This window comes from Podarcis melisellensis (assembly GCF_964234715.1).
Source record: "Podarcis melisellensis genome assembly, chromosome: 5".
In the NCBI taxonomy this organism is placed as follows: Eukaryota; Metazoa; Chordata; class Lepidosauria; order Squamata; family Lacertidae; genus Podarcis; species Podarcis melisellensis.
This window is the reverse complement of record NC_138537.1, coordinates 17,110,226-17,134,339: the sequence shown is the minus strand read 5'-3', so window position 1 is coordinate 17,134,339 and position 24,114 is coordinate 17,110,226. Positions and strand designations below refer to the sequence as shown.

The following is a 24,114-nucleotide window of genomic DNA, read 5'->3' as shown; positions in this document are numbered from 1 at the left end:
GTCATGTGGAATACTTAGAATGTAAGCTAGATCAGCTTTCTTTTCCAAATATGTTGTAGCAATTATTAATCCTTACCTGGTCCAACCTGACAGGAGCGTTCCTCCTTAAATTTCGGAGAGTGATTTCTACTTCTCCACTGATTCAGAGCTTCCTGAAAAGACTTTGCAGATTCTTCTTCGTCAAACACACCATGCAGTAGAGACCCACCACTCTGGCTCTCAGGCCTATCCTCCGCAGAAGGTTCTGTAGACGCTTCCTGAATTGATTTTGGGAATTAATCTGGGTTAACCAAAATTCACCCATTTCCGATACATCCCAGTATGTCAGTCAGTCACAAACCTGTTTGATACCAAACGCTTGGAATATATAAAGCTTCCTGAATTTAAGGAAATCAGGTATTTAGAATAGAGTAACGTGGAGTAAGGGACACAGGTGACGCTGTGGGTTAAACCACAGAGCCTAGGACTTGCCGATCAGAAGGTCAGCGGTTTGAATCCCTGTGACAGGGTGAGCTCCTGTTGCTCGGTCCCTGCTCCTGCCAACCTATTAGTTCAAAAGAACGTCAAAGTGCAAGTAGATAAATAGGTACCGCTCCGGTGGGAAGGTAAATGGTGTTTCTGTGTGCTGCTCTGGTTCGCCAGAAGCAGCTTGGTCATGCTGGCCACATGACCCAGAAGCTGTACGCCGGCTCCCTCAGCCAATAAAGCGAGATGAGCGCCGCAACCCCAGAGTCGGTCACGACTGGACCTAATGGTCAGGGGTCCCTTTACCTTTACCTTTAGCGTGGAGTAAGCCTGGTATGTAAGGTTCAAAATGGACCAAGTTATCACTAATGCAATTCAAGACCGCAATCCAGTACAGTTATGCATACTCAAATCCAGTGAAATGCTTGGAAACAGAGGGGAAATGGACTTTTCTTACTGGGTTAACTTCTGTTGCTTCTGGATGGCACTGTGCAATATTGGGAATGGTACCTCCTAGTCACTAGATTTTTTCTGGTGGAAGAGCTGCCCCCTGCCATCCAGACCGACTGGCAGCTACAAAATATTCCCACCCATCTACCCCCTTAATTTTAAGGAAAACTATGGTAAGAATTAGCAGCCAAAAAAACACAGAACACTGCCCCAGGAGGTGTGACGTGCAATATAAGGCAAAGAATCAACCAGAGTGTTTTGGGGTTCCCTTGACTTGTAACAAAATCTCAGTCCCCGCATCTAGTTAAAAGGGACAGGACTCAGCAAGATGAAAAACAGAAAGACTCCTGAAAAGAGATAGAGAGAAATCAAAGTGCTGGTTAGGGAGTGGGGAGGACCAGATCCTGACCCAAGCATAAACTCTCAGCTCTGAAGGTACAGCCATTCTCGGAAAGCAGGGATGGTGGCTCCTCCCCTAGAAAAAAAGTTCTAGTAACTCTTGCTCTCAGCGAAGAATAGTGTACAATAGCTTCTAGAACCGTCAAGTGAAATATAAGTATATAGCCACACCCCTTCAAAAAATAACATTCTAACTAATGGACCAATTCAAGAGGTCAAAAATCCTCCCCTGATTCTCCCCCAAGGAGAGAATCCTAAGATTTCCAGAATCAATTCCTGGAACTGAAAATGCCTAGAAAATTAACCACACCCTCAATAAATGGTTCCTTTGACTGGCTGGCATCCATACCATAACAATTAAAAGGCCAGCTGTTTGCTGTGATTCTGAAAGAGAAATTTCCGTAGAATTTAAAACACACAACACTTCAGATGGTAAATTTCCTGAATTACCTCAATATTGTAGGCTGGCATTTTTGGTAAAGGTGAAGGAATGTCTGAAGTATTCACTAATATATCATTAACTTCCTTCTTCAGTCCACTATTTATGCAGCCATTAGGTTCCTCAGGATTTATTGTTTTCAGGAACTGCTGAGCAGCCTCCAATTTCCTTACTGGTATACGTGCTTTTGCCTACAGAAAAAAAGTAAGTCATATGTTGAATTCAAAACAAAAAGAGATATTTTGCATAACCAACAAGAGGAGACTATAGGTATGCTGCCTGGATCTTCTATTGAAGTACACAAAATAGTAGATCAGGTGTGTGAAATATTTGACCCTCTAAATGTACCCAAACTCCCATCATCCCAGATCATTGGCCATGTCTGCTAGGGCTGAAAGGAGCATCAGCTCAGCAACATCTAGACTGCCAAAGGTTCCCCAACTCCTGTAAATAGATGTAGTCAACTAGGCATTTCTCTTGCACTTGGAGGCTTCTATTCTGGATTTCCAGAAAAAAACCCTGTTCCCAGGAATTTCACCCATTGTTTCAAGAGTGAGCCGAGTGGAGAAGGATCAGAAGTAGACAATCGAAGAGGCAACTGTCCACACATTGATGAAATGTTTTGGAACATAATCTAAGCTATCACTTGACGAAAAGCAAGATAGAAATAGTAAGACTAGGGATTTATCATTTAGCAATAGTTTGGGTAGAAGCAGAAATTACCAGCAGAAGCATGTACAGTGGTGCCTCGCAAGACGAAATTAATTCGTTCCGCAAGTCTTTTCGTCTTGCGAGCTTTTCGTCTTGCGAAGCACGGTTTCCCATAGGAATGCATTAAAAATCAATTAATGTGTTTCTATGGAAACCGCCTTCAGACCAGGTCCGGGGACAGTCTGTCCCCCGACCTCTTCTGAAGGCCGGCGGGGGCGAAAGTCTTTGCTTCCCCCCCGCCTGCCTTCCCGGGAGAGCGGAGAAACGCAGCGCTGCATTTCTCCACTCTCCCGGGAAGGCAGGGAGGGGGGAGCAAAGACTTTTGCCCCCCGCCAGCCTTCAGAAGAGGTCCAGGATCTCTTCCGAAGGCGGGCGGGGGGCAAAAGTCTTTGTCCCCCCTGCCTGCCTTCCCGGGGGCTTTTAAATCGCCCCGGGACTGTCCCGGGGCGATTTAAAAGCCTCCAGACGGCTTTTGAAGGCAGGCGGGGGGGAGCAAAGACTTTTGCCCCCCGCCAGCCTTCAGAAGAGGTCCAGGACCTCTTCCGAAGGCGGGCGGGGGGCAAAAGTCTTTGTCCCCCCTGCCTGCCTTCCCGGGGCTTTTAAATCGCCCCGGGACCGTCCCAGGGCGATTTAAAAGCCTCCGGACGGCTTTTGAAGGCAGGCGGGGGGGAGCAAAGACTTTTGGCCCCGCCCGCCTTCAGAAGAGGTCCAGGACCTCTTCTGAAGGCGGGCGGGGGGCAAAAGTCTTTGCTCCCCCCCGCCTGCCTTCAAAAGCCATCCGGGATAGCGGGAAGCGCTTCCCTGCTATCCCGGACTGCTTTTAAAATGCTGGCGATGGGGAGCAAAGCCTTTCGGCCCCTGCCGGCCTTCCTGGACCTCTTCTGAAGGCCGGAGGGGAGGGAAAGGCTTTGCTCCCCACCGCTAGCATTTAAAAGAGGTCCCCGGAGATTTCCCTATGGGCTTTCTTCTTGCGAAGCAAGCCCATAGGGAAATTCGTTTTGCCAAGTGCCTCCAAAACGGAAAACCCTTTCGTCTAGCGGGTTTTTCGTCTTGCGAGGCGTTCGTCTTGCGGGGCACCACTGTAATGGCAGAAAATAGTATTGAAACAGCAGTCAGAGAATGCACCAGCTGGTTCGCATATATCATGTCCAGTTCTCCAAACAATGGTTTGGAAGACTGAGAACATAGCATTTTATGTACTCCTTCCTCCCTTCATGCGCTCAGACTCACATTTGCTACTTCCTGATTCTGTTGCAACTGAACTGGCAAACTATCTTTGCACTTGCTCTCTCCCAAACAGGACTAGAAACCAGCTTCCATGTGTGATTCCTGGTCCTAGTTTGGAGGACAAACCCAAGTCATAGATGGCCAGTGCGAATGTAATGACAAAGTTCAGCTTGACTGATCTTTCCTTTTCTTTTTTAACTGACTCTTGGGAGTGTTTAAGGAATGGGTAGACAAATTAAGGCCCTGGGCCGGATCCTGCCCACTCATGGCCTAGAAGTGGGAACCAGAAGCAGGCAAGAGGGCCTTCTCAGTAGTGGCACCCGCCCTGTGGAATGCCCTCCCACCAGATGTCAAAGAGAAAAACAACTACCAGACTTTTAGAAGACATCTGAGGGCACCCTCTTTAGGGAAGCTTTTAATGTTTGACAGACTATTGTATTTTAATATTTTGTTGGAAGCCGCCCAGAGTGGCTGGGGAAACCCAGTCAGATGGGTGGGATGTAAATAATAAATTATTATTATTATTATAATCACCTTCTAAATCCGGCCCGCAGACGGTCCAGGAATCAGCATGTTTTTACATGAGTAGAATGTGTCCTTTTATTTAAAATGCATCTCTGGGTTATTTGTGGGGCATAGGAATTCGTTCATATATTTTTTTCAAAATATAGTCCGGCCCCCCACAAGGTCCGAGGAACAGTGGACCGGCCCCGTGCTGAAAAAGTTTGCTGACCCCTGGGATAAGGTAAGGAGGATTCATACAAGCCCATGGCACATATACCAACTCCCCTACCAGGAGACTGTACAATCAGAAAAATCACGTGTGATTCAGTCCAATGAAACAAACAGGATAAAAAAGGCAAATATTCAACGAAGCTGTTGTTTCATGTACGCGTGTGAATCTATCCACAAAAGTGGTTTGCAGCTATTTAAAAAAAACCCAACTGGAGAATATCCAAGTCAATTCTACAGGTTAACAGGGTGTTGTATTGCATTTCCATGTGGCAGATGATGCACTGGAGCCACTAATCATTCCTCTTCCAAGCTTTGGAGAGCAGTACTCCAAGCAGATGCTCCAACAGAATCAACAGCCCCAGTAACACACAGTGTAAATTCTTTCTCTCTTCTGTAGGAATTAGTGAATACTCTTTTATGTTACCAAGAGGCAGTCTAATTGCTTTGCTTTGCGTTGCCTGTTATGTTCAGCATCTGACTTTCTCTACTCTGCTGACTTTTAGATTCTCTCTCTCTTATACATCTGTCCTCATTCTTTTCTACATGCACGGAGGCACCCTTAGCTATTCTTTGGGAGTAGCAGAGTAGCAAATGCTTTGAGAATTTGTTTTTGGCAATAAATAACAGAAAGGCAAGTAAACTACAAGTGTCACTTCAAGGCCATGCAAGTGTCCCTCATGCTCATTCAGATAATTGTTGTTATTATAATTGTTATCACTATTATTATTTTAAAAAGAAACATCAGACTGCATTAAAGCGTAGCAAACTTCACTCTAAAATAAGGCAAAGGAGGAAAAATCAGTTACAAATATTTCATGGAAGGGCGAGGAACTGCATCCTAAAGTCTCCAATCAGATCACAAAGCAAGGCTACATATGGCAAGAGAAAAGTTGATGGGAAAAATGTTATTAATTCTCCTTTATTTCCCCGCAAAGGACAAAGCTTATACTCTCTCCAGCCACCTCCCCATTTTTCATTTTCCCTTTCAGAGGCCCTGTCCCCTCCCTGTATACAACTTTGAGGACATTAACTTCTCCCTTTTCTTCTTTTCCGACCCTTTAATGTTGCCAATTCTTTCCCCCTTTATACAATTACATGCCCCAGAATTTCTGCACCAGAACTGTGGCAATGCCATGTATTTGGAAACCGATTGCATTTTGTAGTGCTGAATGCACTAAATCTTCAAACGCTATGCCTCTGGTCACTGGGGGATAACTTACGGCAGGTTAACCTCTATTATGGAGCCTTATTTCAGGTCCCTCTTCTCCACTGGATGACAAGCCAATTTCCTATACTATTTGCTAAGGTTCAGACGACAAGCTCTCAACTCCACCTTTCAGAGACAGTCTCTGCTACAGCTGATGACCGTATTGTGATGTATACAGTTTCACTCAACAGCGCATCATAAGCGTTGTTACGCCACATTCCTGGATGGCTTTGAGTCATGCTTGGTGGAACAATGGCATGAGACACTGTGGCAATCAAGTATGAAACAAGAGCCCCCCTGGATCAGACCCAAGGCCCATCCAGTGCAGCATATTCCTCCTCATAGCTGCCAGTCAGATACCTCCAGGAACCCCAAAAGTAGGGTCTGGACGCAAATCCCTTTCCCACTGTTGCACCCCAGCATACTGTGCATTCACATGCGCTTCCTCAACATTTCGCACACATACTGCTTTCTCTGCAGAGAGGAAAATGCTTCTGTTTTAGGAGCATTCACCTCTCTACAAAGACTCAAAGGGCCTCCCTCTGAGATTCAGCTAGTCGTCAGAGAGCTTCTCTGAAGGCCTGCTGATTTGCGGTTACAGCCAGTTCGACAATCACCTGACAAGTGTCAATCACCTTCTTTAAAAACCTAATTATGGTCACACATTTCCAGTCTTGTCTTCTGAGTTTTCAGTTGGTTTGTAATTGTTTCTATATAAACAGTTGTTTCTATATAACCAATTTGTCTAAGAATAAATGCAGAAAAAATGACCTCAGCACAGCAAAAAGGTACGACAACTAAAGATGCTCCTGGAATTACAAGCATAAATAAATAAATTGAATGAATGAATGAATAAAAAAGCAGAAAAAAATAAATGCAGAAAAGGATCCCAACAAAAGGATTTCTACATGGGACAATTAAAGGAGCTCCTAGAATTGTGATAATAATAATGGTGATGAGATGTGTGCCTCCTTCGAGGGGATTATTGTACAATCGTAACATAAAAACTTTTGAAAGCAACATACCTGCAAAGAAGTAGTTCTGTGGAGCTTAAGTGCCCCCTTCTGGTGTACTCTCGCAAAGCAGCTAGGACAGTAATCTTCTCCGCACTCTAAGCACACCTTGAAAAAAAGAAAATGAAGGCATAAACATGAACTAGCAGCAAAGCTCTCTACATGTCTATCTGAAAAAAGCCCCACTGAGTTCCGTGAGACCTAAGTCCCGGGGAAGTGTGCATATAAGATTGTAGCCTAAGGTTAATAACACAGCTTTCACTGTCTCATCACAGCTCACGATGGGAAGCTAAAAACTGAAGGCAGAAAGTGACAAGTGTGAAGTGGGATTTCAAGTTTGCAACTGGTGTTCAGTCAAGCTGTCACTTTAATTAAAACGTCACCCCAATTAGGTACAACTCTATCTCACCTAAACAAATTATTGTGCTATTGTCTGCATCTATCTGGGGGAAGCTTACATTTTAAACAGACCGAACTTGGGATTAAACGTTTTCTCCGTTGATTTATTATAAACATTATCTTAAGGGCCTTTCTAGGCATTTTATAGCACATGCACTTCTTGCGTCTTTTGCTGCATGGAAGCCAGATAATTTAGAAAGCCCTGAATAATTTGGGACTTGCTTTCTGGAGTGCCTCTCTCCCTACTGTCTGAGCATTGCAGGACTCAGTTGTGGAGCCCTTCTTGATGGTGTAGCACTCTTAGTTAGTAGCCCCCTTCCAGTGGAATCGCCTTTGTCAGATCCCGCGTTGAAATCAGAGGGGGCAGGTTAGCCATGACTAAGCCAAGTCTCATGGATCTGAATGAAAGTTCAAGTTTTAAGCTATCTTGGGGGTGGGGCTTGATGGAGAGTCAAAGCCAGCACTGCTCCCTTAGCCCTGCCAACTTGGGAGTTGGGCATCCCTGTTCTATAGATTCCACAACTATGTGATCTATTAAAGATGGAAGGAAGCAAGGAAGAAGGCAACTGTATGGGATCTATATGCAAAATCTATTATATTAGCAGGCCCCACTATGGTATTAAGGAAGCAAGAATGGAAACAGATATGAACATAGTATAGTATGAATTACTGGGGTGAGGGGGTAGAGAGAGAGATTGTAGAATGATGTCTGAATCGTCTGAACAATATAGGACAGGTATTTTAACCTCCTCTTTATGAAGGGGTTAGTCTGAAATGCAAACAGTGATAGTGTTTTATTCTTTAAAAAAAACATGAAATGTGCAAATCATTTTACAAACAAAGCATAGTACGCAGAGCAGTAACTTCAGCAAAAGTTTCTTGTGTCATATTTTTGGCCCAATTTGCCAATCTGCTCAATCACCAACATCCTCAATTTCAGATTCAGGTAAGTAACTGTGTTGGTCTGACGCAATGGAAATAAAAATAAAAAAGATCTGAAGAAGTGTGCGTGCACACGAAAGCTTATACCAGAACAAACTTAGTTGGTCTATAAGGTGCTACTGGGCAATTGTTTATTTATTTATTTATTTTTATGCTCAATTTCAGATAGTGTAAAACAATATTTTAAGAAAGTCCAATACAGGGGTACTTACTAGCCTTCATAGGCATTAAACAAAACCACGGAGAAATATTTTTAAAATATTTCAAGAGTGCACTGAACTAACAAGTGCGGCTATTCTTCCTTTCTTTCACCTACTTACCAAGAGCGCAGTCTTTGTCTCACACTGCCCACATGCCTTTCCCTTCACTTTGGGCTTTTCAGGGGCTGCATCTTTTGCTACTTTACTTGCAAGTGGCTGCTTAGCTGGCTCTGGAGCTGCAAAATGTAGTAGAGCATTGTTGCTGTCGTTGCTTTAAGCCATAAACTGTACAGGGCGTGGATTAAAACGAGGCACCGATGGGGAATGCTCTGGATAAGAGGTGGAAGCATCTGGACAAACCACAGTGCACATGTGGACTCAGAGAATTAAAACCCACAGGTTTATAGGATACTGTTAGATCACTAGATAGAAATGAAGTAACAAGGCAAGAGCTTGTTTGTGTTCAGATAAAAACATCCCAGGCAAAGACTTCAGGCTACAATTTTATTACTTAACTGCAACTCATTTTAACAATAATGGCTGGTGTGGTAAGAGAGACCCTTAGATCTGCTCTCCTGACTCAGGTGTCACTAAAGCTTCCCTGGATGGTGGTGAGGTTGGGGCCATGCAGCAAATTGGCTGCCCCATTGCATCCATGTAGCCCTAACCACACTGATGCCCTGCCCCCACGCCATCCAGGTACGCTTGCCTTATTTATAAAAATATTTATTGATCACTACTCATAAAAAGTATCAGAGCGGTTTACAGCAGTATACTGTCGTACATTGGATCCCAAATGCCTTGTGAGTCGAACGTTTTGGCTCCCGAATGCTGCAAACCCGGAAGTGAGTATTCCAGTTTGCGAATGTTCTTTGGAACCCGAACATCTGACGCAGCTTCCAATTGGCTGCAGGAGCTTCCCGCAGCCAATCAGAAGTCGCGCCTTGGTTTCCAAATGTTTTGGAAGTCAAACGGACTACCACAATGGATTCCATTTGACTTTTGAGGGACCACTGTTTATGTAAAACCAAACAGCCATATAAACATTTTAAGTTCGAAAACTAACAAACTATTGTTGAAAGATGTATTCGCAACTGCCTGCATGAGCCTGACAGAACAGAATTTTTTTCTGTGAATGTTTAAAAGTCAAAACAGAAGGTGTCGGTTGAACCTCTATTGGCAAGAGTATTCCACAAAACCGAGCCTTTGAAACTAAAGGCTTGGTTTTCTTGTTGCCGTCAAACGAGCCTCGTGAACTCGGGGAACGAGACTGGTGACTGGGGGTGGCCGCCGAGACCATATAACACCAGTCTTGAAAGACCTACACTGGCTCTCAGAAGGAAGGAGCGTCTCCACCCCCATCGTTCAGCCCAGACACTGAAGTCCAGCTCTGAAGGCCTTATGGTAGTTTCCTCACTGCGAGAAGTGAGGTTACAGGGAAACAGGCAGAGGGTCTTCTCAGTAGTGGTGCCCGCCCTGTGGAACACCCTCCCATCAGATGTCAAGGAAATAAACAACTATCTGACTTTTAGAAGACATCTGAAGGTAGCCTTGTTTAGGGAAGCTTTTAATGGCTGATGTTTTATCATTTCATTATTATTATTATCATTAATTCTGTTGGGAGCCGCTCAGAGTGACTGGGGAAACCCAGCCAGATGGGCAGGGTATAAATAATAAATTATCATTATTATTATAGAGCCAGACAGTGTTGCCACACAGTGTTGCCTATACTGAGCGAAATGGAACACTGGTCTGACTTGGTACAAGGCAATTATCTATATTCCTATAACAGTTTTTCCAACACTAGCATCCTTTTACCTGGAATTTGTTCTTTGAGTATTCTTAGTTTTATCTTGCCTGATGAAACCTAGTTAAAATAAAAAACAAAGAGTTATGTTAGACATGATTTAAAATCTGGGCTGATTTTAATGTCATTTTTGGTCATACTGACTGTTTTCTATTCATCTCATGTTAGCATGCATGTGGAATATAGTTGTCCAAGTAGTCAGACTTATTTCCACATCATGCAACAGACAGTTTTGAAGCATTTTACAATGCGGCCCAGAAAATCAGAATCTGGATGCACAACCGTGCTCAGAAGATTGCTTCTCCAAAAGGTTGATTCACATTCAGTGCTGGTTGATTAAAAAAAAAATACTACCCAAAATGGTTTTTTTAAAAAAAAAAAATCCTCAAAAGTCGCCATATGAATCAACCTAGGAGGGCTGGAAAATACTATCAAGTACATCAATAACTGCAAATACAGTGTCTTATTCCCCCCACTGCTAGCCTTGCATATGTAACAACTTTGAAAACCTTTTTTCTCTCATTGTGCAATTGCAGCAGCAGCTGGTGGACAGAAAAACACTGGCAGAACAGCAAGAACGAAAGAAAAATAAAATGAACAATGAAAACATACCCAGGAACAAAAAAGCATAACGTGGAATAAAGGCATAATAATTCTGAAGTGTTTCTCATTGGTGAAAATAACCCTGAAATTCAACGAAGCTACAAGCTAATGGGTCATTTTTAGGTGGTTTCTGCAATATTCGAAGCAAACTTCTTCATAGGAGAGAGAAAAAACATCGCCCTTCTCCATTTCCTTTAAAGGTGGTATAACAGAGATGGGGAAAACAGTTCAATTAATGGCTTTGCAGAGTTAGCAACCTTTTGAACAAAGCCCTAAGTTACAATAAGCCTACCTTATTGGAATTCTAGTGAGAGTCTTACCTTTCCAACATTCTCTTTGTTCTGCAACAACAGTTGGGGCTGCATGCCCAGGCCAGCTTGGCCTGATTTCCAGCGATATCCACTTGCTCGTCTATAAAAGTTCCAAAACTGCATTTGTACATGCTTTCAGATTAAGAAGAGAAATTTTTACTGCTCTCCTTTCCCCCTACCCTGCCAATACCAAAGGTAAACTTCTAAAAACAGGGAAACAGAAGTATTGGGGGAGGGGGTGGTTTCCTAGATTCTTTACCTTTGGAATAGAAATCTGACAAACACCAGCTGTAATGTGTTTTTGGCACAACTGAGGCCTTCGTGGCCCATTAGTATGGCCTGCTGCTGCATTCATTATTGTTATTACTGCTCATGTATTAATTAAAATGAGTGTGTCTGTCTTAGCTGGCTCCTATGCTATTTTTGAATAATAGGAATAACATCAATAAAAAAGAAGACCTATTCCGGCATTCTTTGTTCACATACTGAAAATCACAAGAGGGAGAGTGGAGTGCAATTAATATTATTATACTATGCAGGGAGTCTCCACAACTGGAATGCAGAAACTCAGGCCTAAGGGGCTGAATGCTGCCCTCCAGGCCTCCCTAGCTGCCCTCTGGGTCTCTCCCATGCCATACCTCACCCTGGTCCTGCTTCCATGACACCCCTGAAGTGCTTTTCCTTTACCAGAATGTGCCATTGAACTGCAATAATCCTTGTGCTTGCCTGGAGGGAGGTGTGTAAAAATACAGCTGTCCATAACTCAAACGAAGTCCACTGTACAAAGGTAAGGCTCACATCTGTTGTCCCGTCCACTTTCCCCTCTCACCGCTGGGATGCAGCCCCAGGAAAGGAAGGTGGGCCAGTTTTACTCTACATCAGGCTTCCTCAAACTTGGCCCTCCAGTTGTTTTGAGACTACAATTCCCATCATCCTTGACCACTGGTCATGCTAGCTAGAGCTCATGGGAGCTAGATTGGTGACTGGGGGCGGCCGCGGAAACCACATAACACCTACATTGGCTCCCAGTACGTTTCCGAGCACAATTCAAAGTGTTGGTGTTGACCTTTAAAGCCCTAAACGGCCTCGGTCTAGTATACATGAAGGAGCGTCTCCACCCCCATTGTTCTGCTCGGACGCTGAGGTCCAGCGCCGGGGCCTTCTGGTGGTTCCCTCATTAGGCAGAGGGCCTCCTTGGTAGTGGCACCCGCCCTGTGGAATGCCCTCCCATCAGAAGTCAAAGCGATAAACACCTGACATTCAGAAGACATCAGGGAAGTTTTTAATGTGTGACATTTTAGTGTATTTTTGGTCTCTGTGGAAGCCGCCCAGAGTGGCTGGGGAAACCCAGCCAGATGGGCAGGGTACAAATAATAAATTATTATTATTATTATTATTATTATTATTATTATTATTATTATTGGCCAAAAACATCTGGAGGGCCAAGGTTGAGGAAGCCTGCTCTACATGCATAGGAGGCTCTAAGTCTTCACCCTCTGGGCAGGAGACAGTGATGCACCTAAGCGATCAGGACTTGCAAGGTGACCCCACTTCCCCTCATGCGACTTTCATCATGCCTGACAGGGCAAAGGATGTTACTCTATCCTCCCAATACTGGCATGAAGGGACTGGGAGCAAATTCATCCATTTGCAGCCATGCCGAGGCCTCGGCTTCTCCTCACAATTAAAGCAGCACCAACCATTGGTGCAATGAAGCTTTTTCTGTTTAAGGAAGGGCTGGAGAGGGAGGTGGGCCTGCTGCTTCATCAAAGGATGTCAGATAATTAAAACAAAAACAGAAAAGAAAGAGCAAATTGCTGCAGAAATCAGCCAAGCAAATGCATTCTGTATCCATTCACACTGTTGTTTTTAAGAACACAAACAATACATAATTGATCACTGTTTTTAGATTATTGTGATTTCTTTTTTTACTTTGAAATGAATGTAAAGTTACATAAGTTATGCAAAAAGTTATGTATGTTATGTAATTTACATTAAATAGCGGGTAGCATCCTCTCCACCCCCACCCCCCACCCCCCCAAAAAGAAATCTGTAATGGGTTGAAGGAGCCTTCCTTGCAGATGTTGGGAGCCCAGAGGAGAATAAAAACTAAAAGCCCCACTGATTTGTACTGCCAAGCTGGTTGACCATCAGCGGATGTCACTAGTTGTGTCTTTGCACCAGACAGAAGCATCAAACTAGATGCATTGATCTACCCAGTGCTTTTCTTCTGGGGGTACGCAGCGGTACGCATACCCCTAAACATTTTATAAATCTAAGTTTGGCCTCTTTGAGGGGCAGTATTTCAATATGAGCAGGGAAATGAGAGTACTGTACAGTGGTACCTCGGGTTAAGAATTTAATTTGTTCTGGAGGTCACGCCACGCAATTTCTGTTCTCATCCTGAAGCAAAGTTCTTAACCCGAGGTACTATTTCTGGGTTAGCGGAGTCTGTGACCTGAAGCATCTGTAACCTGAAGCAGCTTTAACTCGAGGTAACACTATACCCTTTTAAAAAAAATTAGGGGGGAAAAGCACTGGGTATAGCTAAGGATGTATGAAGGCATTCTTTTCTGTTCTGCCCTGTACTCATCACATGCAGTACTTTTTCTGTTCTATTGCAGTTCCATTATCTGTCTTGTTGTGAACTGTGGCAAAACTACGTTGTCATTATGTTAGTTCACCCCATTCATTTCAATGCAGAAAAAAAATGTAATGCAAAAGGGGTAGGAATGCATTCAGAATGGATTGGTCTCCGTTCTGAAGATGGGACAACTAAATGAACACCAGCCATTTCTGTTCCTGAATTTTGTTAGAATTATCTGATATTCCTAGATGTAGCATGGTGACTATGACTATAAGGCTGAGTAAGGTATGAATCAAGAAGTCCTTGGGTTCAAGCCTTTGATATTACTAAACTAGGTGGCTTTATGAATTACGGAAGCCTTTCTCCCCCAGCTAGTCATGATTTCCTGACCATTTTCCCTCACATCCACTGCAAATTACAGGATTCTTAAACCTAGCATTTCCCAACCTTCAATACACTGTTAACATACAGTGGTACAGTGGTGCCCCGCAAGACGAATGCCTCGCAAGACGAAAAACTTGCTAGATGAAAGAGTTTTCCGTTTTTGAGGTGCTTCGCAAGACGAATTTCCCTATGGGCTTGCTTCGCAAGACGAAAACGTCTTGCGAGTCCCCCCCCCCCTTTTTTCTAAGCTGCTAATAGCGCTAATCCGCTAAGCCGCTAATGGCCGTGCTTCGCAAGACGAAAAAACCACTAGACGAAGAGACTCACGGAACGAATTATTTTCGTCTTGTGAGGCACCACAGTACCTTGGAATGCGAACGGGATCTGTTCCGGAGCCCCGTTCACATCCTGAACAGAACATAAGACACTACTGCAGGTCACGTTTTGCCGCTTCCGCGCATGATGCCATTTTGAGCGTCTGCGCATGCGTGAGTGGCGAAACCCGGAAGCGCTCAAGCTGAAGCACATTCAACCTGAGGTATGACTGTACTGGGAAAAATCCCATTTAGAGAATATTAGTTGCTTCCAGTTCCAGTACTATTTTGCTCCTTTGCAAATGAACAGCAAAACAAATTATCATGAACTAAAAAATGAAGTGCCATTGCTTTTTAAAAATGAGCTTCTCCTAGCTAGAATCCAGCATTAAATGTTCTGAGAAAGGATGCAGAAATTAATGATTATGATCCAAGGCAATTAGCAACACTTAACACTTAAACAGAACCATATATCTTGTTAAGCGCAGCAGAACACTAATGACTGCACCCTTGCAAAGCTCTTCTGAGAGAGGAAAGTTAGCATTATTATTCACATTACCGAGAAAGAGAAACAGATACAGAGAGGTTAATAAAAGTGGCTCTCGGAATTGAAGAGAAGAGTTACAGATATTCAGCGTTGTGCTTTGTCTGCAGAACATTTTGACTTCCTAAATGGATTCTATCAAATACAGAACAATTACAACTTCCTTGTGTTTTTTTGTAAATGCATGCATATGCACTTAAAACTCATATAGAATTGAGATTCTATTAAAAGATAATGACCGTTTCATGAACAATGAAGCACCCTGAAAGAATACCAAACAGAGTTCATTGGGTGAGAGCGGGGATTGAAATTGAATTCTGGTATCAAAATCCCAACAGCAGCAAAAGACAAAGGCTGCAATTCTACAAAGCAATGTGCCAGCACAGGGCAGAAGCAGATACATAGTTGGGGGTTATCTTGATGCTTATACAACTGCTGCTGGCACAGATGAATAGGCAAGCCACTTTTCAGTTTAAAATCCTCTTTGCCCCTACGGCCAGATGAAGAACAATTGGAAGTTTTCACTTAGACTTCTTCCAGCTGAGCATAGAGCACCACTGGGGAGTGAACATAAGTGTCAGGGGGAAACCATGCCACAAGCTATTGGTTGGGGTTTTTTTTTTAAAAAAAGGAAAAGCACAAAAGCAATGTGAAATCTTACAGCTGTTATCCAACTGAAAATGGGGAGGTTGGCAATTTTAATTGGCTGCTGTTTGTTTCAACCGATCTTATCTACCTGCTCCATTTTATTAAAGTTATGTTGTTATGTATTTTAAGATGGTGATATCTTTTCCTGTGTAGATTTCTTGCACTGAAAGACACTTCGGGTGCAAACAGCAGAAAGGTGGAGTTTGGAATTAAATAATAATTCAAGAAAGAACTCTTGAGGAATATAACTCAACCCAGTCCCCAAAAGTGAGGGGTTGGGGTCGGGGGAGCAGGGGTTCACTAGAATCATCACTCTTAATTTCAAATCATTAAATTTCACCTACTCTCTCTCTTGTTTTTCTCTGCTCATGTTTGATTGTAGCTGCTGAAGTGTCTTCTCCATCTCTTTATTTTCAAGTTCCAGCTGAACCTTCTCCAACTGCAGCTCTCGTATACTTCTGAAGAGAGATTTAAGTTCAAACACCAAATTCAGATTTTCCTCCTCCCGTATGCAATATAATATGATCAGCATGGTTCAGAAACAAGCAATTTTAAACCCATTTACTTGGAAGCAAATCCCATATGTTTCAACAGAAGTAACTCCCAAGCAAATTATTTTATGACAGTAGCCATAGGCTGCAATCCTACACATACATAACTAGGTGTGTAGAAACAACAACAACACCATTGAACTCATCATGCAGGTGATTGCTCTGTTCATAGTTATGAATAGCTTGCTTTCATGGTGCACATAAAAAGCCAATAGATTATCGAAGCACACGAGACAGTTACAGGAAATGAACTTACTTTGCTTTCAGTTTTACAGAGACTCCAGTTTTTGAACCAGGGAGAATCACAAAGTCATTGACACTCATGATTGCCAATTGTCAAACAGTTACAGCAATGCAACAAGTTGTACAGACTTGATATCTGCTCAGAAATGAAAAAAAATAAAATAAATAAAGGCAATATCCATAACCTGTTACCAATTCCAACTATATTTTTAAAAAGGGAAATAGGAAAGCCAATCACTCATTTTGGCACACGAAGAACAGAAAGCCCTATAGCAACTATGATGCAGCAACATGCTAAAATCGTCTTTACTTGGGTGTAGATCCCAATGAATTCAGTAGTGCTTTCTCCCAAACAAGCATTCAGGGAATTGCAGGCACAGGCTAGTTCAATGTGTATTTACCCATAAGAAAGCCCCACTAAGCCTGTGCATATGACAAACTGGACAAAGCTGGATTATGCTACACATGCTAAATCGTTTTAAAATAAAATTTTAAAAAATATAATTTTTGTTTAGGTACTGTTCTAATGCTTTTTTGCTGCAGCAGATGCAACACGGCTACTGTTACAGGATTTTTTGGGGGGTGCTTACTATATGAGAAAAGGGACGTGGGTGGCGCAAGGGACACTGGTGGTGCTGTGGTCTAAACCACTGAGCCTAGGGCTTGCCAATCAGAAGGTTGGCGGTTCGAATCCCCGCAACAGGGTGAGCTCCCGTTGTTCGGTCCCTGCTCCTTCCCACCTAGCAGTTCGAAAGCACATCAAGTGCAAGTAGATAAATAGGTACCGCTCTGACGGGAAGGTAAATGGCGTTGTTGTGCGCTGCTCTGGTTCGCCAGAAGCAACTTAAGTCATGCTAGCCACATGACCCGGAAGCTGTCTGCAGACAAACGCTGGCTCCCTCGGCCTATAGAACAAGGTGAGCACCGCAACCCCAGAGTTGTCTGCAACTGGACCTCATGGTCAGGGGTACCTTTACTTTTACCTTTACTATATGAGAAAGCATAATTCTGTTAATCACTGTCACAAGAACATCAGAAGAGCCTTGCTGGATCGAGCGAAAAGCCCATCCTAGCCTAAGATCCCCTCCTCAGTGGTCAGCTAGATCAGTGTTTTTCAACCTTTTTTGGGCAAAGGCACACTTGTTTCATGAAAAAAATCACGAGGCACACCACCATTAGAAAATGTTAAAAAAATTAACTCTGTGCCTATATTGACTATATATAAAGTAATTCTCTTGAATAGGAATCAAATAAACACAAAGAAAGTATTTTATAATTACTTTATTATGAAATATTAAGTAAACAGAAATATGAAAAATTATAAAATACTTTATTTTTAAATCTTTCGCATTTTTCAATTTTTGCCATGGCACACCAGGCAACATCTCGCGGCACACTAGTGTGCCGCGGTACAGTGGTTGAAAAACACTGAGCTAGATGTCTATGGGAAGCCCCAAGGCAGGACCTAGATGCAACAGCAATCTCTCCATCTGTGGTTCCCAGCAACTGGAATGCTGGCTGCCTCTGACAGTGGAAGCAGAACCTTGTCATTACGGATAGGGCAGGACTCATGGAATTCCACATTCATGGAAGCTGCCAACACTGTTGAATTTCCAATACCAGTTAAAGACTTTGTCGCTCACACAGGCCTTTGAAAGATTGGTTGGTTACATGAATGAATGAACTTTATTACGGTCACAGACCAGGATTTAAAAAAGCATATAGATAAAATAGCAGTTAGGATTTTTTGACCGATAATTGTTAGGGCAAATGAGGACAAGGAAACAGGCATAAAACATCCGAATAAAATACAAGATTAAACACAGATAATGGATGGATAAAAAATTAATAATTAAAACAGATAAGAGCTAAAAACCAACAAAGACACGCAGTTAAAACAACTGTAAGAGCCTAAGAACTAAAAGACTTGCAGATAAAACAACTATAAGAGGCTACAGAGTAGAAGCCTCTTAAATAGAGAACACTCACAATGTTAAAAACTGCTGTGCAAATATGATTAAAACAGACAATTAAAACAATATACAACACTAAATTTAGAAACAATGTACAACAATAAACTGTCCCAGGGAGTTGACTCAGAATCACCCATGGAACCGGCGCCATCTTCCTGGTTGGTTCCATTTTGATGCGGCTCTTAATTTCTCTCTCCTTAATATGCCATTGCGTTTACATTAGGGTCGCCATATTTCAAGAAGTGAAAATCGAGACAAAAATTTGTTGAGGTTTTTTTCTTGGCGGGGAATCGTTCAAAGAAAGTTACTGAGATTGGGGGGGGGGGCGTTTCCAAAACCTGGACATTTTGCCGATTCCATCATCGCAATCCCAGAAGTATGATGACCCTACTTTACGTACACGTCAATTATTACTTAAATTGTACCCTGCTGCTGTGAAATCGTTCTACAATGAAGAGATGTCTAAATATATTTTAAATAAATAAAATAGCTATATGGCACTAAAAACGAATACAGGATACACGTGACAAATATATATATATATATATATATATATATATATATATATATGCAGGTTTTGGTGTCCTCGGGTGTCTTCCCGTGTAAAAGTTGGGGTGTCTAGGCGACGTTTCGACGAGGTCTCACTCGTCATCTTCAGGCTGGTGCTTTTGGCTTCTTGTTACTGGAACAGAGCAGGATCTCAGTGTTTGAGTTCCTATAAATACTGTTGAGGGGGTGTGGTGTATAGCCTCCAATGTTCTGGGCAGAGAGGAAGTTCCCAGGCTAGTGTGCCTTTTCTTCTTTTGTTCCTTAATTACTTGAGGGATATCTTGAGTGATTTCTTGAGTGATATCCTGAGTACCACTTAGGTGGGTCATTAGGTGTGGATTAGTTGCTAAAGTCTTTGTGTCTTGACCTCTTGAACTTTGTGAAGAGTTTTTCTGAGAAGATGGCTGTACTCTTCACAAAGTTCAAGAGGTCAAGACACAAAGACTTTAGCAACTAATCCACACCTAATGACCCACCTAAGTGGTACTCAGGATATCACTCAAGAAATCACTCAAGATATCCCTCAAGTAATTAAGGAACAAAAGAAGAAAAGGCACACTAGCCTGGGAACTTCCTCTCTGCCCAGAACATTGGAGGCTATACACCACACCCCCTCAACAGTATTTATAGGAACTCAAACACTGAGATCCTGCTCTGTTCCAGTAACAAGAAGCCGAAAGCACCAGCCTGAAGATGACGAGTGAGACCTCGTCGAAACGTCGCCTAGACACCCCAACTTTTACACGGGAAGACACCCGAGGACACCAAAACCTGCATATATATATATATATATATATATATATATATATATATATATACTAGAGTACTGTAGTTTAATCCAACTAGATTAAGCTTATATATATAAACAGAATTAGAGGTGTAGGAATTAATATGTAGAATAAATGGTAATATTGGCCCCATAGTGATGATCACCATTTAGCAGTAGGACTTGAATATGTTATTGGGTGAGCATGGTGTGGATTTTGGTGTTTAAAATTATCTGGTTTTGTTTAATTGTAGTGCTTCGTGTGGTTAAGTCACTTTGCAACTGTTTCTTTTGTACAAAACTACAAACGTAAAAAAAAGAAAAGAACCCCTATTCTTACTCATTCCCTTCCGCATCAAAGGCCCTACTTTCTAACAGGTGTCTACTAGCAGATCCCTGTTTCATCCCTTGGAACTTCCCAAGGATGCTCCTCTGGCCCAATCGCTGCCTTCAGAAGCTTTAAAACCTGGCTCTCTAAGGAGATTTTGCAGAAAGGTTAGTTCGCCCTCTTTTCCGTCTTCTTTCTGATATGGATTCTTCTCTACTTTTCTGTGGTTATATTGGCTGGATAATAGTCTGTCGATTTCATTTTTCTTCTCTCTGCTGATGTGTAATTCTTATTACACTGTGTATTTATTTGTTTTTGTTTTTTTACTGAGCTTGCTTTTGAGCTACTTTGAATTGTTTAAGAAAAGTGGGATATACATAACGGAAAATCTCCAAAAACTTCTGCAATACTTAAGTGACCAAAAGATTTGAGTGAACAATTTGCATTATCTATATACATAATTTACATATTACCATTTAAGAATGGAGGCTTACCACTAGCCTCTTAGAAATTGAGGTTAGTATTCTGCAAGTGGGAAGCAAGCTAGGAGCTGTTGCTTACAAGCATTTTCATAAACTGAAAAATAAAGTTTTAAGCAAGAAGAATTCAGCCCGAGGTGCTGAGGCATACATGGGTTTGTCAACTAAAATACCCTGAACTTCATCTGCACCTTTACAGCAGCTTGATCAGCAACATAAATAAGCAACAGTTAAAATACAATTATTATCATCATCTGCTAATGTCAGCAAATCAAACATCTGAAGAAGGCAACTAGGAAAAAAATTCTGTAAAATAAAATAGAAAGTTGGTAACCAGGCACAGAAGGGGAGTGTTAGGTGGAACAAGTCAAAAGGTCTAAAGGCTTGCGTTACCATCTTAAAAGCACATGGAAATAAGTCTATGAAAGAAAGAAAGACAGACAGAGGAGTAACCTGGCACACATCTGCCTTTCTTGCAAGCAACAGTCAATTAAGCCCCTCCCAGATGGCAACATTAGACTCAGCAGCAGCATATGGCAACGTTGCAGGGGGGCTGCAGTTCTGTGCTCTATATGCTTTACATACAAATGCTCTTCATGTTATATTCCCAGCATATCCTGCCACAAAGCATAGGCAGCGTACAGGTAATAAGGCAGCGGAAACCCTTGGAGAGTTAACATATTGGATTGGATTGGCCAACAGTAAAAAGGTAAAGGGACCCCTGACCATTAGGTCCAGTCGTGACCGACTCTGGGGTTGCGGCGCTCATCTCGCTTTATTGGCAGAGAGAGCCGGTGTACAGCTTCCGGGTCATGTGGCCAGCATGACTAAGCCGCTTCTGGCAAACCAGAGCAGCACATGGAAACGCTGTTTACCTTCCCGCCAGAGCGGTACCTATTTATCTACTTGCACTTTGATGTGCTTTAGAACTGCTAGGTTGGCAGGAGCAGGGACTGAGCAAAGGGAGCTCACCCCGTCCCGGGGATTCGAACCGCCAACCTTCTGATCGGCAAATCCTAGGTTCTGTGGTTTAACCCACAGCGCCGCCAACAGTATGATCCAATAAAATGCAGCTTTGTATGTTCATTCTGTGCCCTACTCAAATGCGACAATGTAGAGAGAGCTAGGTACATTTGGGTTTTCTGCAGGTTATGAACACATATAATTACAAGACCACTGGCCCAGCTCGCTCAGTATTGTCTACACACTGACCGGCAGCAGTTCTCCAGGATTTCAGATGGGACTGTCACCCAGCCCTACCTGGAGATTCTGGGGGTTGAACCAGGCACCTTCTGTGTGCCAAACAGAATTCCTGGGAGCACGCATGAGGAAAGACAGAACTGCTCATGGTGGTGAAATAGGAGTGAGTCTGGAGTAGAAGGGTTTCAGTAGGGCTTTGTCACAGCTACAGTGGCACCTTGCAGAGCAGCGCTTTGTTGTGCATCCTTTTCGTCTAGCATTCAGGGCTCCTGAACGGATCCTGGTTGCAAAACAAGGTACGACTGTATTCTACAAGAGTGGAACACTCTGTTATTAGGCATTCTTTTATCCAACTGGTCCATGTATAAAAAGGGTCACAATTCCAACCACACCAATACTGAGATTTTTGAAGCTCTTTGGGGAGATTATGATTTGCTATATATTTCATATTTTTAAAACATTAACAATTTATTGTTGCTACCCTTCATAAGCATTCAGGACAGACTGAACACTAAGTTTTAATGAATGTGCAAATGAAAGGGCCAGAGTACATCTTCTGCATGCAGAAGGAAGTCAGCAAGCGTGTATGAGACTAGGGCAGAGAGACGGAAGACTCCAGTTGAATGCCCCACTCAGCCATGAAGCTCATTGGGTGACATCGGTCCAGTCTGTGTTTCTTACCCTAACCCATCTCACAGGGTTGCTGTAAGGATAAAATGAGGAAGGAAAAAAAACATGTATGATGCCTTGCACACCTTGGAAGGTCTTATAAATAAATAAATTGCTGGTTATCTCCGATTAAAGGAATTAAGCGGCATTTGAAGAGAAACATCCTTCTCTGCCAGAGGCTGCCAGTCAGAGCTGACGATGCTAGACCGTAGGCAAAGGGTGCCTGGCCTGGTATTGCACAGCTTCTTATGCATCTAGGATCACTTTGCTGCTTGCAAATCCTAACTCCGCCATCTACCGGTACTTGACAACCCCACTGCAAGTTATCTCCCAGAGCCACTACTGAAAGTTAACTTTTTCATCTATGCCCTTCGCCACCAGGATTCACCACCTTATTTTTCCCTCAGAGTGGATTTGCAGCAGGCAGAAATTCAACAAGGAAAGCCCCCCAGACACCCCACCAGCTTCACCCACTAGGTTTCCGCCTGATTTGCAGCTGTTCCATTCCAAAGGCCCAGCTTGGGGAGGGAAGGAGAAAGAAAGGTGGCAGCCTAACAACACCCACCCTTCAGGGCTGGGATCATGGACTTAATCAAGGGGGAGGGCAGTTGCAACCCTAGATCAAGTAAAACAACAGAAATACTTAACTAATTGACAATCACGGCAGTTCTGCACTCCCCCCACCCCCACCCACAAAGTCCTGCACCCACCCTAACAAAAATCTGGCTGCGCCCATGGGTGGGATTCACCAATTGCAGAAATGTAGCAAGTGAAGCTTTCTAGTTCCTACCAACAGGGGTTTTAGGCTGAAGGTATTTCATGTTTGGCCCTTCAGCAGGAACCCCTGTAACTTCAGGGGAGCTGCCTTGAAAAAGAAAAGGAAAAAAATCCCAAATCAAGGCATCACGTCATCTAGCTCAGTATTGCTTACACGGACTGGCAGCAGCTCTCCAGGATATGAGGCTCTGCATGCAAAGGGACGGGGGGGGGTGGCTTCTGCATGCAGAGCGGGTTCTCTTCTACCAGTCCAACTCTGCCTCGCCCCACCCAAGAATAACCCGGTGCCCTTCCGACGACACTCCCGACGCCCCTTTAAATTAACCCTTTCTTGGCCGCCGGCTCCCCCCGCCTCACGCAGCCGCAGAACCATTTTGCCCCCCACCACCACACCACACCCCTCAGCTGCCCCCTCGGCCCAGCATTTCGCCCACCCCACCCCTCAAGACCTGCCTCCAAGGCGGGAGAGGGGCGAACTAAGCGCCGCAGCGGCACGAGCAGCTCTCCCACCCAACCAGCCGCCTCGAATCCCTCCTATCGCAGGGCGGGAGCGACGCGCCGGACCGGGCCTCGCCGGTCTCCATGGCAACGGGTCAACGCGGCGCGTTCCACTTCGGAAAGCGGGGGTGGGGAAGTGGCCGCGGCCGGCGCTTCGGAAGGTTCCATGCCGCAGAGCGGGGGGGGGGTGGAACAGAGAATGAGCCCGGGGGTGGGGGGAGTGGAAGGATCCGGTTTTTTATTTCCGAGCCTGCTCTGATTCGCTTTTGGTGCATTTGGAACATCCCAATTCTACATCTCGCTTTAAGGCGGGGGCCAAACCTCACCACCACCTTGCCAGATCCACAAGTTCCCTGGTCTCCATGGTTGCCCAGGGCCCCCCAAGGGGAGTTGGTCCATTAGGGCAGGGGGCGGGCGTTGCCCTCCCAACCTCACTGTGCCCCCAGTAAACCTCCACCTGCCTTCAGTGGGTCTTACAATGCCTACCAGCTCCTTGCTTCTTATAGTATTTCCCTTGTAAAGCGGGAGGGGGGCGTGTGAAGATGGGGACAAGGCTAGAATTTGTTGGTTCCAGCTGTCATTGGCCCTGGCTGCCCTGCTTTCCACCCCATCTCTTCCAATGGGCACCTGCTGCAAATTTGGGCAGCGGGGAGCATAAGATTGCTGGTGCAGCTACTGGGTCCAGGACGGGTCCAG

General features: G+C 43.8%; 1 protein-coding gene across 1 annotated transcript in view; it reads right to left on the bottom strand.

Moving 5' to 3' along the window:
• ZBBX (zinc finger B-box domain containing) overlaps positions 1-23,229 on the bottom strand; it is a 42,424-nt gene extending 19,195 nt beyond the window's left edge. Inside the window, exons 1-9 of the mRNA XM_081910922.1 lie at positions 23,075-23,229; positions 16,193-16,315; positions 15,730-15,843; positions 10,918-11,008; positions 10,006-10,054; positions 8,308-8,423; positions 6,659-6,754; positions 1,765-1,944; positions 77-257 (exon numbers count right to left, since the gene is read on the bottom strand). Coding sequence (XP_081767048.1) covers positions 77-257; positions 1,765-1,944; positions 6,659-6,754; positions 8,308-8,423; positions 10,006-10,054; positions 10,918-11,008; positions 15,730-15,843; positions 16,193-16,260 — 895 coding nt within the window. The 5' untranslated portion in view covers positions 16,261-16,315; positions 23,075-23,229. The remainder of the gene's footprint in view (positions 1-76; positions 258-1,764; positions 1,945-6,658; positions 6,755-8,307; positions 8,424-10,005; positions 10,055-10,917; positions 11,009-15,729; positions 15,844-16,192; positions 16,316-23,074) is intronic.
• Positions 23,230-24,114: the final 885 nt, after the last annotated feature.